Source organism: Delphinus delphis, chromosome 6 (assembly GCF_949987515.2).
Source record: "Delphinus delphis chromosome 6, mDelDel1.2, whole genome shotgun sequence".
In the NCBI taxonomy this organism is placed as follows: Eukaryota; Metazoa; Chordata; class Mammalia; order Artiodactyla; family Delphinidae; genus Delphinus; species Delphinus delphis.
Window position 1 is genome coordinate 36,454,310 of NC_082688.1, and position 15,152 is coordinate 36,469,461.

The 15,152-nt window shown below is 38.1% G+C and overlaps 1 protein-coding gene across 2 annotated transcripts in view; it reads right to left on the reverse strand.

The window, feature by feature from the left end:
* RECK (reversion inducing cysteine rich protein with kazal motifs) overlaps nt 1–15,152 on the reverse strand; it is a 73,153-nt gene that overhangs the window by 13,586 nt on the left and 44,415 nt on the right. For both annotated transcript variants that reach the window (XM_060014523.1, XM_069540763.1), the window contains 6 exons: nt 13,853–14,032; nt 9,410–9,622; nt 7,613–7,749; nt 4,104–4,244; nt 2,759–2,947; nt 1,124–1,246 (listed from right to left, as the gene is read on the reverse strand). In XM_060014523.1, coding sequence (XP_059870506.1) covers nt 1,124–1,246; nt 2,759–2,947; nt 4,104–4,244; nt 7,613–7,749; nt 9,410–9,622; nt 13,853–14,032 — 983 coding nt within the window. The remainder of the gene's footprint in view (nt 1–1,123; nt 1,247–2,758; nt 2,948–4,103; nt 4,245–7,612; nt 7,750–9,409; nt 9,623–13,852; nt 14,033–15,152) is intronic.

Genomic DNA, 15,152 nt, shown 5'->3' on the forward strand with positions numbered 1-15,152 from the left:
ACTCATTAGGGTGGACAGAGGATGGGGTGGAGCTAGTCCTCCCTCTACTTCCTCATCAGTCTGCCGTTCACTTCTTACTTCTGATCTCCTTTTTATTTCCAATGGGCTGGAGATACAAGGTTGGTAAAACCCTATTCTGTTCTCTTCCTACCCCACTCCATGTGTAATACCAACTCCATGGAAGGAGAATCAAGCTGCTGGTGCAGCAGCAAGACATGGAGTAAGGGCAGCTACCTGGTTCCTCTTCACCCAGAAGCAAAGGTATTTCAGATTTGGGAAAAAGCAGATACCAGCAGATGCCAGCCACTGTGCTGTTGCTGTTGACAACCGTAGCTTCTTCTCAAGAAAAGAGCATCCCATCAAGCTAGGTTTTTCACTTATTGCAGCTGGTGTGAGCATAATACCAGCAGCATAAAGCAAAGGAAAGTCAAGAAAGTCATATTCTTGACCGATTGTTCACAAAAATTCTTAAGTTTCAAAATTACAATAATTTCCTGAGTTACTTTCCTGTTTTTCCCCATCCCTAAGGAGATATGAATGGAAGGAATCTATGTAAGGCGTTTACAACCTTTGTCTTTGTCTTGCTTTTGTTATCACCCTTCAACATTCCAGAAATCTCCCAAGCGAGACTTGATACATCTAACTTCTAGATTTTATATAGTAGATTGGGAGAAACACTCTTTATTTTTTCTACCTATAGCTTTGTTTATAGGGGTCCCTACCTATATGAATTCAGTAAGACAAGGTAGGACAAGAAAGAAGGTGGTAATAAAAACATTAAAACAGAAGCAAATTTAGAAAATACATGGACACTTTAGACCATAATGGTAGGGATAAATGGGTATTTTAGCAAGTAGAAAAATTACATTTAACTAAAACCATCCCAATCACTGGCCCTGCTCTTTTTGACTCATGGAACTCTAAAAGGACCCTAAGAAACCACTTAGTTTAATGCCTTCAATTTATAGAGGAGGCAACAGATCCAGAGAGGAAAGTGCCTTGCTCTCAGGTTAGGTATTAATTTTACTGTGAAAATTTGCAGTTAAGGCAAGACCAGAGAAGCTGCCTTGAAGGGAACATGAGTACAAAGGGATGAGGGCAGCTTCTGGGTGACCATGGTTACCTGTGAAGGTACGACGGTCATCTTCTGAGCTGTGCTCACTGAGACACAGGCGGGTAGAACACACCAAATTACCAGCAAAACAAGAACAGATATTGCAGTCAATATTAAAGGAAGTTCCATGACCTTAGAGAAAGAGAAATAAAATGTTGATCTATGTAATGCATTTATAAATAAATCATAAATTAAAAAATGTAATAGTTTAAAGAGCTTTAAAATAGAAATTCTTGAAAGATGACTTCTGAGTACATAAACTAGGGAGTTAAATTTGTAATACTTATAGTTTTGTATTTACCTCCCACCATACCCCTCCAAACCCCTAATGTGCTCATCTCACCAGACTGCTCCTTATTCTCTGAGAATGTTCCTGGCTACCTCTTTTGCCTCAAGTGCTCATTCCTTTCCTCCTTCTGGAACTTTATTCATCTTTCCAGGACCAGTCCTGATGCCATCTTTGGGTTGAAGACTCTCCTGATGCCCTGGCAGAAATGACTAGCTCCTTAAAGTACATACATTTGGTCTGCTCCTTTTTGTGGCTCAAATTCTCTCCCTTCTTAGCATGCAAAGCATGACCTCAATCCCTCACCCCAGTTTCAGCTCCACAAGGCACTAGTATGTTCTTTTGTAGAGAACAGGCATTTAATCAGTGAAAGCTTATGGAAGGAATGAACTTGTCTATCTTCAGATGTTTTCTGTGATTCAAGGTACATACATTACATTTTAGAATATGGACTAAGCAATGAATACCTGACTTGCTGGTCTAAGCAGAAATTTGCAAGCCCTTTTTAGCCAAGAGTACTCTTCTTAAAATAAAATCTCACCCAGAAGAGTAAAGCAAGAGGCATATGAAAGCTGAACTACTCTGGTTGATGGGTAGGGGGATGGACATAGAGGTAAGGGTAGCAGAATGAGCACGTGTAGTGGGGAACACATTCTCAAAAGTGGTATTTTTTCACAATTTTTGAGGTTATATATTGATATGAACAGTTATTAGGGTTATAAGCAAAAGATGGTTAAGGAAACAGTGAGAAAGCAAGACTCTTAGACTTTTAGAGAAGGCGATAAAGCAGGGCACCTTTTAATGTGCTCTCTCTCAACCACGAATCAACAGTGTAGTTTCCATCCCCCAGTTTGCTTTGCATGACGTCAAACTCTGAGTTTTACTTCTGGGAAAGGGGCAGAGGGGAGAGAGACTGTTGAGGAAGGGGTGGGGAGGGGTAGACCTGTGTCCTTGCCTGTGGAGGGCAAGGGCTTTGGAGTCGAATAGGCCTGGGACTGAATACTGCTTTGGTCACTTACTAGGTGGGTGACCTCTCTTACCATCAGCTTCTTTACAATAGCACCCGTATCGAAGAGCAACTGGGAGGATTTATGGAGATAACACAGGCCAAGACTTAGCATAGTGCTTGGCACACAGTTAAGAGTTCAAGTGTTAGTTATTATTAGCTATTAGTCCCTTCTTGATGAGGCTTCTAAGAGGGTTCCTTAGAAGTCCTCATGTTCTGTATAGTTGAAAAATACTTCCCTGGAATATCTGCTTTGTAGACTTTACTTTCTGGTGAGAACCCATCCAATGTTCTCCCTACAAAATTAATATAACTAATCTCATGTTAAAAACAAAAACAGTTCAAGACTCACTTTTTCTTTTTCCTCCAACAATACAAGACTTCTGAAGGTCTATACAGTGCATCTCTATACAGTTTTCTAAGAGTCCACTTTGCCCGCATGAGCAAATTTTATAACAACCAACTTCCCCTGCAGATGATGGCACTTGGATCAGTGTCCCTTGACGGACAATAAAATCAGATGCTTCTCCCAATTTGCAACCTGTATAGACAAAATTAGCTGAGAGAGTTGGTATTGTTCTCTGATATTGTTTTATGACATTAGATACACCTCACACAAGTCTTATAGGTACTGTGTGGCCACTGAAGATTATGTAATAGAACTTTCACTAAAGAACTGCTTTGGTTCACTGGCCAAAAGCATAACCTCTCAAACAAAAATTCCATGTTCTGTGAGATGGTGATGATTAAAGGACATGTACCTCAAAGTTAGCAATAGTTCTGTACAAAAATGCTATCAGATATGTAGTTTTTTATTTCTTTAGACTTATCAAATGTATGTTAAAATCACAGATATTTTTAAAATGGAGTATGGCGACTGACTAGTTTTAGAATAATCTTGGTCAGAAAACTTTTAGTGATGGAATACAAGTACATCTTAAGTTCAAAGAAAAGTTGAATACTTGATTGGACTTAAGGAAAACCCATTTGTTTCCAAATTTAACAAGATTTATTATGATGCTATAGCTGATATATTATAGCATTACACAAATATTATACATGGTCTTTTGAGACATCATGCTTATTTAATCTTTTGTTCCTTTTTACTTCACACATGTTTAAAAATGTTGATTCTAACACGATAAAGAAACATTTTCAATTGGAAAATAGATAAAAGAAAGCAACTATATTCTAAAGGGACCCACAGAGAGATAAAGACCATAAAAATTCTATGGGATAAAAATTTTTCAGCCTTAAGATCATGTGCATTTCAGCACAACATTAAATTTATGAAGATAATTACACATCCGATTGAGAATGCTATTTCTCCATGTTTTAAAGGAGAGAAAAGAAAAAACACGAACAGTGTGCAGTACATCTTCTCAAACATTACAGCATAGAAGACAAAGTACAAAAAGCTGGCCCAAGGGTCTTTCTTCTTTTGTTGTCAAGAACCCTATGACTCGTTATGAGAGTCTGGTTTTGGATTGAAATTAGGTTACAATCAAAATGACTATTGAAAATTACATTTGTCTTTGTCTTTTTCTGCTTACATAAATAATACATGTTGGAAAAACCTTGAACATTATAGAAAAACATAATTTAGAAAATAATCTCATTCCAAAGATAACTCCTATGAAGAAACAGCAGAGGCACGTACTCATACCCACCCCACACCCCACCCATCTACCTCTTACCTTGAACACAAGAGTATGGAAGGCAGGGATCACCAGACGGACACCCTTTCCGGTTTACCTCACAGAGCTCATTAGCAGGGCAAGGATTTGGGTTACAGGGATGAGTCACTTCTTCTACAATGTTACCCAAAGTACTTGGTCCTGAAAAAACAAAAACAGATCAGTTTAACCAACCCAAAAGAGTAACAGAGGTCTGTAAATTGTCTGAGTTAATGACATCTGGAACAAATGGACAGCTCATGAGGACTGATTCTAGTAAGCTATTAAAATACTCAGATTCCTTGATCATTTGTGCATTTAGCATAAACATACATTCATTCATTTGTTATAAATAAATGTTATTGGGTGCCTACAATACACCTGGCAAGGTTCTAGGTACTGGAGATACAGTAGTGAACAAAACAGACAAATCTCTAACATAGAGTTTACATTCTGATCAGGAAATAGACAATAAATAGACACTGTGTGTGTATGTGTGTGTGTGTGTGTGTGTGTGTGTGTGTGTGTGTATCTATGTAAATAAAAAGTCAGATAACAATAAATAATAAGCAGTGTAAGGGGATGGAAAGTAACAGGTATATTTTCAATAAGGTAGTCAAATAGCTTATGTCTAAGAGGGATAATTTAGCACATTTCACCATAAATGATGGTAATTTATTATGGTAAGATGGACCCTATACCATGATTATATTTCTTGTTAAACAATGACCAAGGAAGAATCTCATTTAATATACAGTCATCCCTCAGCATCTGTGGGGGATTGGTTCCAGGACCTCCATGGATACCAAAAACTGAGGATGCTCAAGTCCTTTATATAAAATGGCATACAGGGGCTTCCCTGGTGGTGCAGTGGTTGAGAGTCCGCCTGCCGATGCAGGGGACGTGGGTTCGTGCCCCGGTCCGGGAGGATCCCATATGCCGTGGAGCAGCTGGGCCCGTGAGCCATGGCCGCTGAGCCTGCGCATCCGGAGCCTGTGCTCCGCAACGGGAGAGGCCACAACAGTGAGAGGCCCGCGTACCGCAAAATAAATAAATAAATAAATAAATAAATAAATAAATAAATATATAAAACCATTGGAAAAAAAAAAAGGCATACATAGTATTTGCATATAACCTAAGTACTCTCTCCTGTATAGTTTAAATCATCTCTAGATTATTTATTTATTTTAATTAAATTAATTAATTTATTTATTTTTGGCTGTGTTGGGTCTTCATTGCTGTGCGCGGGCTTTCTCTAGTTGCGGCGAGCGGGGCTACTCTTCGTTGTGGTGCGCGGGCTTCTCATTGCGGTGGCTTCTCTTTTTTTTTTTTTTTTTGCGATACGCGGGCCTCTCACTGTTGTGGACTCTCCCGTTGCAGAGCACAGGCTCCGGATGTGCAGGCTCAGCGGCCTTGGCTCACGGGCCTAGCTGCTCCGCGGCATGTGGGATCTTCCCGGACCGGGGCACGAACCCGTGTCCCTTGCATCGGCAGGCGGACTCTCAACCACTGCGCCACCAGGGAAGCCCGGGGTGGCTTCTCTTGCTGTGGAGCACGGGCTCTAGGCACATGGGCTTCAGTAGTTGTGGCTCGCGGGCTCTAGAGTGCAGGCTCAGTAGTTGTGGCGCACAGGCTTAGTTGCTCCATGGCATGTGGGATCTTCCTGGACCAGGGCTCGAAACTGTGATCCTTGCATTGGCAGGCGGATTCTTAACCACTGTACCACCAGGGAAGTCTATCTCTAGATTATTTATAATACCTAATACTATGTAAATAGTTGTAAATAAAATGTAAATGCTATGTAAATAGTTGCCAGGTATACAGCAAATTCAAGTTTTGCCTTTTGGAACCTTCTGGAATTTTTCTTTTCCGAATATTTTCAATCTGCAAATGCGGAACCTGTGGATATGCAGGGCCAACTATATGTGTGATATTTAAAAAGAGTATTGAAATTTAAACAAAAGCATTTCTTTAAGTTTCCTCCCACTGAAAAAGTTTCCTTCTACACATATATTTGACTGCTCTAATAGCATCCAGGATTGTGAATACATTCATTTTGCCTACTTGATTTTAGGCCAGACTCACCCTCTAAGGCTAACAGAGGTAGAGGGCTCTTGGAGTTTATCTCATCCAGCCCAATCATTTTATAAATAGGGAAGCTGAGACTCAAAGAAGTGATCTGCCTATGATTCTAGTCTAATGCTATCTTTTTTTCTATACTGGTCACTAAGGCTAAGGGACACAGTTTGTTTGTCTTGAGAAAATATAGCAGACATTTTCTGCTATATATAGCAGGATGGCAATGGGCCCACAGATAAAAACATCTCTCCCAGTTTCCCTTACAATTAGGCGTGGTTTTCCCTTACACTAGGATATGGTGGCTGGAATTACAGTAGTCATGTTGTGACGATAAATACATGAAGTAACCTTGATGATGGAAGCCAAGCACTAAGGATGGTGGAGAAAGAAAAAGGAGGCTAGGTTCCTGATGATGGAGCCACTATAACAGCCCTGGACTATTTACTTCTGGGCTTTCTTTTGCTTCTATCTGTTCTGTCATTTGCAGTTGAACTTAATCCTCTCTAACACAGGAAAACAAAGCTAGCAGGAGCTGAACTCACTGCCTTTCCAGCTAGCCCATGGCACTAATGCCCCCTGGTGGCAGCCTAAACACTTCCCTTACCCTAACTACATGGTGTGTATGAGTTCTACTTGTTAATCCCTGGTTTCCACCACACATAGTCACCTCCTGCCAGGAAGCTTAGCTCCAGAATCCCTCAAGAAGATACCAACTTATTCTTCTAGCTCTTGGCAGGAGTATTTGGCACAGAAAAATTCCATTTTTCATGAACTAACCCAGACCATCATTCCTTACCCCCTATTTGGTGGATAAGTCCAAGCCAACACCTGGCTCAGGTCCACTGATATTCCGACGACAGAAAGCTGAAGAATCCCTAGGGGAAATTCCACTTCTTGGTCAAATCACGGCAAGGAGACGGCAATGATAAAAGGCTGGTTATCTGAGTATGCTGGCCCCTGATTCACCACTTAGAATTCCTGATTGATAACAGTTCACTACCTCCTCAGACTGATATAATAATTGCTTCTCTGTACATATTTTAAGATGGGGGGGATTGACATATACACACTACTATATATAAAACAGATAACTAATAAGGATCTATTGTATAGCACAGGGAACTCTACTCAATACTCTGTAATGTCCTATACGGGAAAAGAATCTAAAAAAGAGTGTATATATGTATATGTATAACTGATTCACTTTGCTGTACACCTGAAACTAACACAACGTTGTAAATCACCTAGACTCCAATAAAAATTAAAAAAAGAAAAGAGAGAAAGATGACAATTCTTTCCTGAGCCAAAGAGGCCAAGCAAATAAGAGTCTGCAGTTGAGGTAGTATCATTAAACCACATGTTCTTAACAGAATGATACTCATCCAAAGCAAACAACAAGGGCAGAGACAGAAGGGAGAAGCCTTTGAAATTAAAAAAACCAAAGTACTTACTGAGATATGTATCCAAAGGTATACAGTTCTCCAGGTCATCTGTAGGTGACAGAAGCTCACAAATACTTTCAGCTGTGTGGTCTTCAGGGAATTTGTTCTGGTCCCCACATTTCTTCAGAATCTCCACACAATCTGATCTTGAAAAGGAAAACACACACAAATTTAGGGTTTGAGGAACTGCCTCACGTTGTCTAGCCAATATCAATTCTGTTTCAGTTTTCATAACTCAACAATGTTTCACACTTTATAGGTGTAACTATGACAAAAGAGAATAGGAGTGATAGCAGACCTTATTAAGTTGAGGAGTAAGTAATGTATTACCATATCAAAGCATGCCTAACTTTCTCCGACCTGAGATCAAAGGCCTTGCTCAAATGTTACACTCATACTTACTGTTACTACCATCAGTGTGGCTTTTCACTGTCTTTGAAAGGAAATGAACCTAGGCTAATCTGATTTGCTCTTTGCAAAATCACACATTGTCTCAGGACCTTATGCATGCTTGCTTCTTCCTTTCTTCTTCTATCACTCCCTTCCTGCCATTCTCTTTTTAAAAATCTGCTTTGTTATCAACATTAAGGTGTTTGGCCTATAACAACTGGAAAATCCACTACTTTAAAATTTTCTGTCTTCAATAGGGATTTGACATCTATAAAATTTCTGTGCTAAGAGTCTATAAATTTCCCACTTGTTGCCTCTTGCTTGTCACCCAGTAGTTACCCCTCATCTCTCCCCTACTCAGGCCACCCTCAAGTCATGTCAGAGAACAGATCCGGACCCTATTCAAGGTTGAAATAATCTGCAGTCAGTCATCAAGTGCCCAGCAGCACTGAGCCACATACCAACACCTTAAGGGCTGGATATTACCTTGGTTTTGGAAAAAAAGATGCTCGAAGAGCAGCTGACACAGATTACTATGTAGTTAATGCTTTTGGTTTCACCCACCATAGCAGCTTTCATCTTTATCTCAGATCCTTTTTTTTTTGTCTTCCTATTTACTTTTTTAAAATTTTATTTTTTATTGGAGTATAGTTTTATTTATAATGTTGTGTTAGTTTCAGGTATAGCAAAGTGATTCAGTTATATATATATATATTCTTTTTCTTTATATATATATACATTCTTTTTCAGATACTTCTCCCTTATAGGTTATTACAAAATACTGAGTATAGTTCCTTGTGCTATACAGTAGGTCCTTGTACTTTAACCTAGATCTTAAGCAAACCATTCACAAAATGTTTTAGGAACAGGCCCTAATGACTATATTTACTAAGTCTTTCACTCATCAAACATTTTTGGAATACCTATTGCATATTAGGATTATGCTAATCCCTGAAGAGGAGAAAAAGAGGAGAGAGGAGATAAGAAAAGAGAGGTACAAAGAAGAATGAACTCCTCAAGGAGAGCAAGGTCTAACAGAATATAAAACAAGTACACAAATTAAAATATACAAATAGAATTGTGCATTGAAGATATGCAATGTTTCTTGAACTAAGTTCCATAAGAGAAATACAAATAAAGGTCTACAGAAATTTGTAGTAAGGATAAATTACTATCAGCTGGAGAAATCTGGGAAGATTCCATAGGAATGACTGGTATTTGAGAGAGGCTAAGAAGGACAGGCAGTGGGCGAGTGGAGATGGAAGAGTATTTTCAGCAGAGGAGGAAAAGCATTTAACATGTGGGGGTGATGGGCAAAAGGAAGTGGTGGGAAAGAAAACTAAAGATAGGCTGTGAGTAGAGATCATGAAAGGTCTGAACCAAAACCAGAGAGTCATTATGATGAAAGAAACTTACTTGCAAATAATACTTCCCCGGGATTTACTATGACAAGGTTTAATCTGCAGTGAACAAGCTATTGCTTTCCACATTTCTGGCTGGCACTTTTTAATGTCAAGAACAGGTATGTTGATAAATGGCATCTTTATGCTTCCTTTCTCCCACAGCTTCATGTCATTCATGGCTCCTTGATCTGACTGAGCATTGCAACTCCTGAAAAGTTCTGTTGGTCTGAAGAGAAAAAAGTCCAGAAGGAATCAAGAGGCAATTACTTTCTACAGAGAAACAATGTGTAAAATCTTGACATGCTAATGCATCAGGAAAATCTGATTTTTTTTTTAAGGAAGAAAGTACATACAACCTATCAAAGATTGTCAGCTTTGAATATATGAAAATTCAATGTAGACATAGACACTAGCATTAAGACTCTGATTGCAATTTTTCTTTATAATACGGATTTTTGTGAGGCAGTTAAAAACTTTAAAACACTGTGGACAGGACTATCATCTCCAACTATACCATTTCTTTCATTTCACAAAATAAATATTAAAGTCCAAGTTTTAAAAATTGAGGTATTATTTATAAAAATAAAATTTACAGATTTTATGGTTAGTTTGATGTGATTTAACAAACATGTACCTTTACACAGGCATATCCAAATCAATAAAGAAGCATTTCCATCATGTCACAAAGTTCCTTTGTGTCCCTGTCCAGTCAATGCCCTCCCTGCTGACTGCACCCCAGAGGCCACCACCATCTGTGCTTAGATCACCATCGATTAATTCTGCCCGTTGTAGAACTTCATATAAATGGAATCATACTATATGTATTCTTTTGGGTCTAGTGTCTTTAGCTAAATAATCTTCTTGAGATTTACTTATGTTGTTATACATATAAATTGTTCTTTTTATTGTTCAGTAGTATTCCATTAATAAATGTACCACAATTTGTTTATCTCAGTGGTTCCCAAACTTTTTGATCTCATGACTCATTTACATTCTTGAAATTATTAAGTTCTCAAAAAGTTTTTGTTTATGTGGGTTATATCCACCCCTACCCATCACACTGTAAATCAAAACTGAGAGATTTTAAAGTACTTATTCATTTAAAATGATAATAAACCCATTACATGTTAAAGCAAAAATTAGTGAGAAGGGTAGATCTGTTTTATAGTTTTGAAAATCTATTTAATGTCTGGCTTTATAGAAGACAGCTGCATTTTCATATCTGCTCCTACATTCAATCTGTTGCTGTATCATGTCTTAAAGCAGCTGGAAAACTTCACTCTTCACTCTTTTGAGAATGTGAGTGAAATAGACAAATAACATCTTAGTATTATTATAAAAATAGTTTTGATCTCAAGGGGTTTTGGGGACTGCAGACCACACTTTGAGAAATGCTGGTTTATTCATTCACTGTTTTATAGACATTAAGGTTGTTTCTAGTTTTCATGTCTCTTTCCCCTGGCTATGAATGGCATTTTTGGGTCATAACTTATTAAGAAACTGCCAAACTGTTTTCCAGAGTGGTCATACCATTTTAGACTCCCACCAGCAATGTATGAAACTTCTAGTTGGTTTACATGCTTGTCAGTCTTCTAATTTTAACTATTTGGTATGAGGAGGCATCTCATTGGGGTTTTTATTTGCATTTTGCATAACTAATGGTAATACACTTTTTCATATACTAAGTGGCTCTTTTGATGTCTTCTTTGATGAAGTGTCCTTGAAAATTTTTTGCCCATTTTTTAATTGGGTTGTTTGACTTTTTATTATGAGGCTGTGGGAGTTATTTATATATTCTGGATACAGGACCTCTGTCAAATGCACGTGTGTGTGATTGTGTGTGTGTACATGTGTAATATATTGAATATTTTTTCTCAGACTGTGGCTTATCTTTTCAAATTTTAAATGGTGTCTTTTGGTGAACAAAAATGTTTACTGTTGAACTCTAGTTCATTAATTTTTTTCTTTTATAATTAGTGTATTTTGTGTCCTGCCTACAAAATCTCTGGCTATATCAAGGCTATCAACATAGTCTCCTATTTTTTTTTCTAGAAGCTTTTATTTTTAGCTTTTATGTTTAGTTCTACGACCCATCTTGAATTAATTTTTGTGGATGGTGTGAGATGGAGGTTAAGGTTTTATTTTTTTCATACAGATATTCAGTTGTTCCAGCATCATTTGTTGATAAGATGTTTCTTTTTGCACTGAATTGCCTTGCTGCCTTTGTTGAAAATCAATTTATATGTGTGGGTCTGTTCTTGCCTATTTTGTCATTGATCTATTTGTCTAAACTTATGCCAATATTACATTGATTTAATTTCTTTTTAAAATTAAAAAAATTTTATTTATTTATTATTATATAATTTATTATTATTCTTTTTTGGCTGCACCACACGTCTTGTGGGATCTTAGGTTCCTTGACCAGGGACTGAACCTGGGCCCTCGGCAGTGAAAGCACAGAGTCCTAACCACTGGACCACCAGGGAATTGCTACATTGACTTAATTTCTATTGCTTTATAATAAGTCTTGAAATCATGTACTGTAAGTTCTCCAAATTTATTCCTTAAAAAAATTGTTTTAGCTCTTCTAGGTTATTTGTCTTTTCATATGAATTTTAGACTTAGTCTGGCACTTTCTATTTTAAAAAGCTGGTTGGGATTTTGATTGAGATTGCACGGAATCTAGAGATTGGTTTCAGGAGAATTAACATCTTAACAATATTGAGTCTTCTAATCCATGAACATGGTACTTCTCTCCATTTAACTTCTCTCTTCAAAGTTTTCTGGTTCCTAGTGTAGAGTTCTTGCACATCTTTTGTTAATCTCTAAGTATTTCATATTTTTGATGCAATTGTGTAAATTTTTTTTTATAAATTTCATTTTCTAATTGTTTGTTGCTAATATACAGAAATACAATTGGCTTTTGTATGTTAAAGTTGTACCCTGTGACTTTGTTAAATTCAAGGATTTAAGGGGAGCTTGTGCAGATTGTTGGGGCATCTCCTTTTGTGGTTCCCTCCTTTCTGGGATTTTCCAATTTCATATCCAGCCACTCTGGCAGCCCCAAACTGTGATCTCTTAACTCCTCAGCCCAAGACTGCTGCTTTTTGCTTGAATTCTATATGCCATGCCAGGGGACTGAGAGTGCCCATGAAGAAAAAACTGGATAAATGTGGCCCCCACTCAGTGTGGCTTCTATCTTTCATGAGATGTACTTCCTCCTGCTTTTGGTCACTCTCAAATGGCTTCAAAACAATTATGTTTTTATATTTTGTGCAGAGCTCATAATTGGTACTGACAGGAGTGGCAGTCTGACACAAACTGCTCCACCATTACCAGAAGCTAGAACTATGTGCAAATTTAACTTGAAACATTTCATAGACTTCAAATTTGCTCAACCTCTAAGCCAGGTGCTTATTGGCTAACACTAGTTGTAAAGATACCTCAATTTTCTTACTCAAAATAATAATCTGAATACATTTAAGAGGATCGGATGTGTGTTAGCTTGAGGTGAGTATCCTCTGAACTTCCTTCTGCCTCAACTGAATGATTCTCTTCCTTTTTGTGTTCTTGATCTCTGGGCTGCAGCTCATAAAACCAGCCAGTCCCCTTTTCTTTAGAAACTCTCCCTCTCTGGCTTCTCTGATATGGCATTCTCTATGCTTCTGGATGCCCTTTTTCTGTTTTCTTCATTGCTTCTTCAGCCATTAATTCAGTTCTTGGCCCTTATTTTTCATACCATAACTGATATCTCAGGGAAACACCTATTCAAATTGCTTCTGTAAAGAAAGTTTTTGTATGAAATAGGGGACTCACTGAGTGGGAACTTCAACCAATCTGAAGGTCTTTCAAAACAAATTGTCCGGGCTTCCCTGGTGGCGCAGTGGTTGAGAGTCTGCCTGCAGTTGCAGGGGACACAGGTTCGTGCCCCGGTCCGGGAAGATCCCACATGCCGCAGAGCGGCTGGGCCCATGAGCCATGGCCGCTGAGCCTGCGCGTCCTGAGCCTGTGCTCCGCAGCAGGAGAGGCCGCAACAGTGAGAGGCCCGCGTACCACAAAAACAAAAACAAAAAAACAAAAAAAACACAAATTGTCCGTAAGAGGGCATTTGGATGAGCAAATTGCTCACAGTGTTTTATTCTGCAGTGAATTATTTCCACTGGTGGTGCAGCAGAAGGGAGAGGGGAAGAATGGTAGACTGAAGGCAGAGGAGACTCTTTGAGTTCTAGAAGTTTGAAGTATCTCGAGATTAGAAGGGACTTTGTTACAGTGCTTCCTTTCCCAGGGGTGATTTACAAGATAGAATATAGCATTTAAAGATGAAATGATAAAGGTATACTACTTCCTTTTAACTTAGCAGGAACAAAATCAGAGTAAAATGATCTTTTCACTTATTTAAAAACAAGGCAATTAATGATAAAATACTTCTATTCCACGTATAGTAATTTGCTCCTACCTGTTGTTAAAATTAGTACAGTAAGTAAGATTTCTACAGCCCAACTGGCAAGGTTCCCGAACATCTGCTAAACAGGTCAACATGGACACTTCCACTGGATTATATTCACAAAAGCGATCAAACTCTTGCCAACTCTGTGTATTGCCCCAGCTCATGCTATAAAGTTTAGTGCACAGTTCCCTGAAACAAAAGAACAAATGAAGAAACGTACAGATGAGCCAAATGAATAAATATTTGATTTGCATAAAACGTGAACTCTATGAACTGTACTTTAGAACATAAACGAAAAAAAAAGTACAAAAACCAAAAGACTAAGATCTATCTTCTAGAATTTAGAGCCTGAAAAAGTCATCTTTTATATGAAAAAGTTAGCTTTATTATCCATCTCTTTCCTTTTTGCTATGGTTTCTAGAAAGCTCAGTGCTAAATTTAATGTTTAATTATAGTATTGTACATCCTTATTCTTGGCACAATTATTCCCCTTTATATTTCTGATCTCTCTTTTACCTTTACTTGAAGTAAGGTAAAGCATATGGTGTTGCCTCCACAAAGATATAGTCCACTATATTTATACTTCAATCACAGGAGGCAAAACTGTGACATGATCCTCAGACTCCTTTTTTTTTTTTTTTTTTTTGCGGTACGTGGGCCTCTCACTGTTGTGGCCTCTCCCGTTGCGGAGCACAGGCTCCGGACGCAGGCTCAGCGGACATGGCTCAGGGGCCCAGCCACTCCGCGGCACGTGGGATCTTCCCGGACCAGGGCACGAACCCACGTCCCCTGCACTGGCAGGCGGACTCTCAACCACTGCACCACCAGGGAAGCCCCAGACTCCTTTTAAAAAGCATTATAGACTTAGGGTTCACTGGATTCTCCCTGAAAAAGTATCCCCAAGCCACTTATATTCCTTAAGATATACCAAGATAGCCTACATGTAAAGGCTTTATGAATTCCAAAGCTGCTATAAACTACTGTATATAGTAATATATACTATATATATATATATATATATATATATACACTATTGTAATATGTATGCATTTTTATTTCAGTACTCGATGATTATAAAGCAACTTCAGTGCATATATAAAGCTAAAATAACATCAGTATCATTTCCAAAGTGCTTTCACACATTATATTCATTAGTTTAATTTTTAACATTTATAAATGTAATACAAGTGTCAAAAAAAGTAACACATAATATAAAATTTTAATACTACCGGAATATGCAAAATCACAAGTAGAAATTCTCCATCCCTGTCACATTTTGACTCTCATAATTACCCCTGTGAGGAGGGTA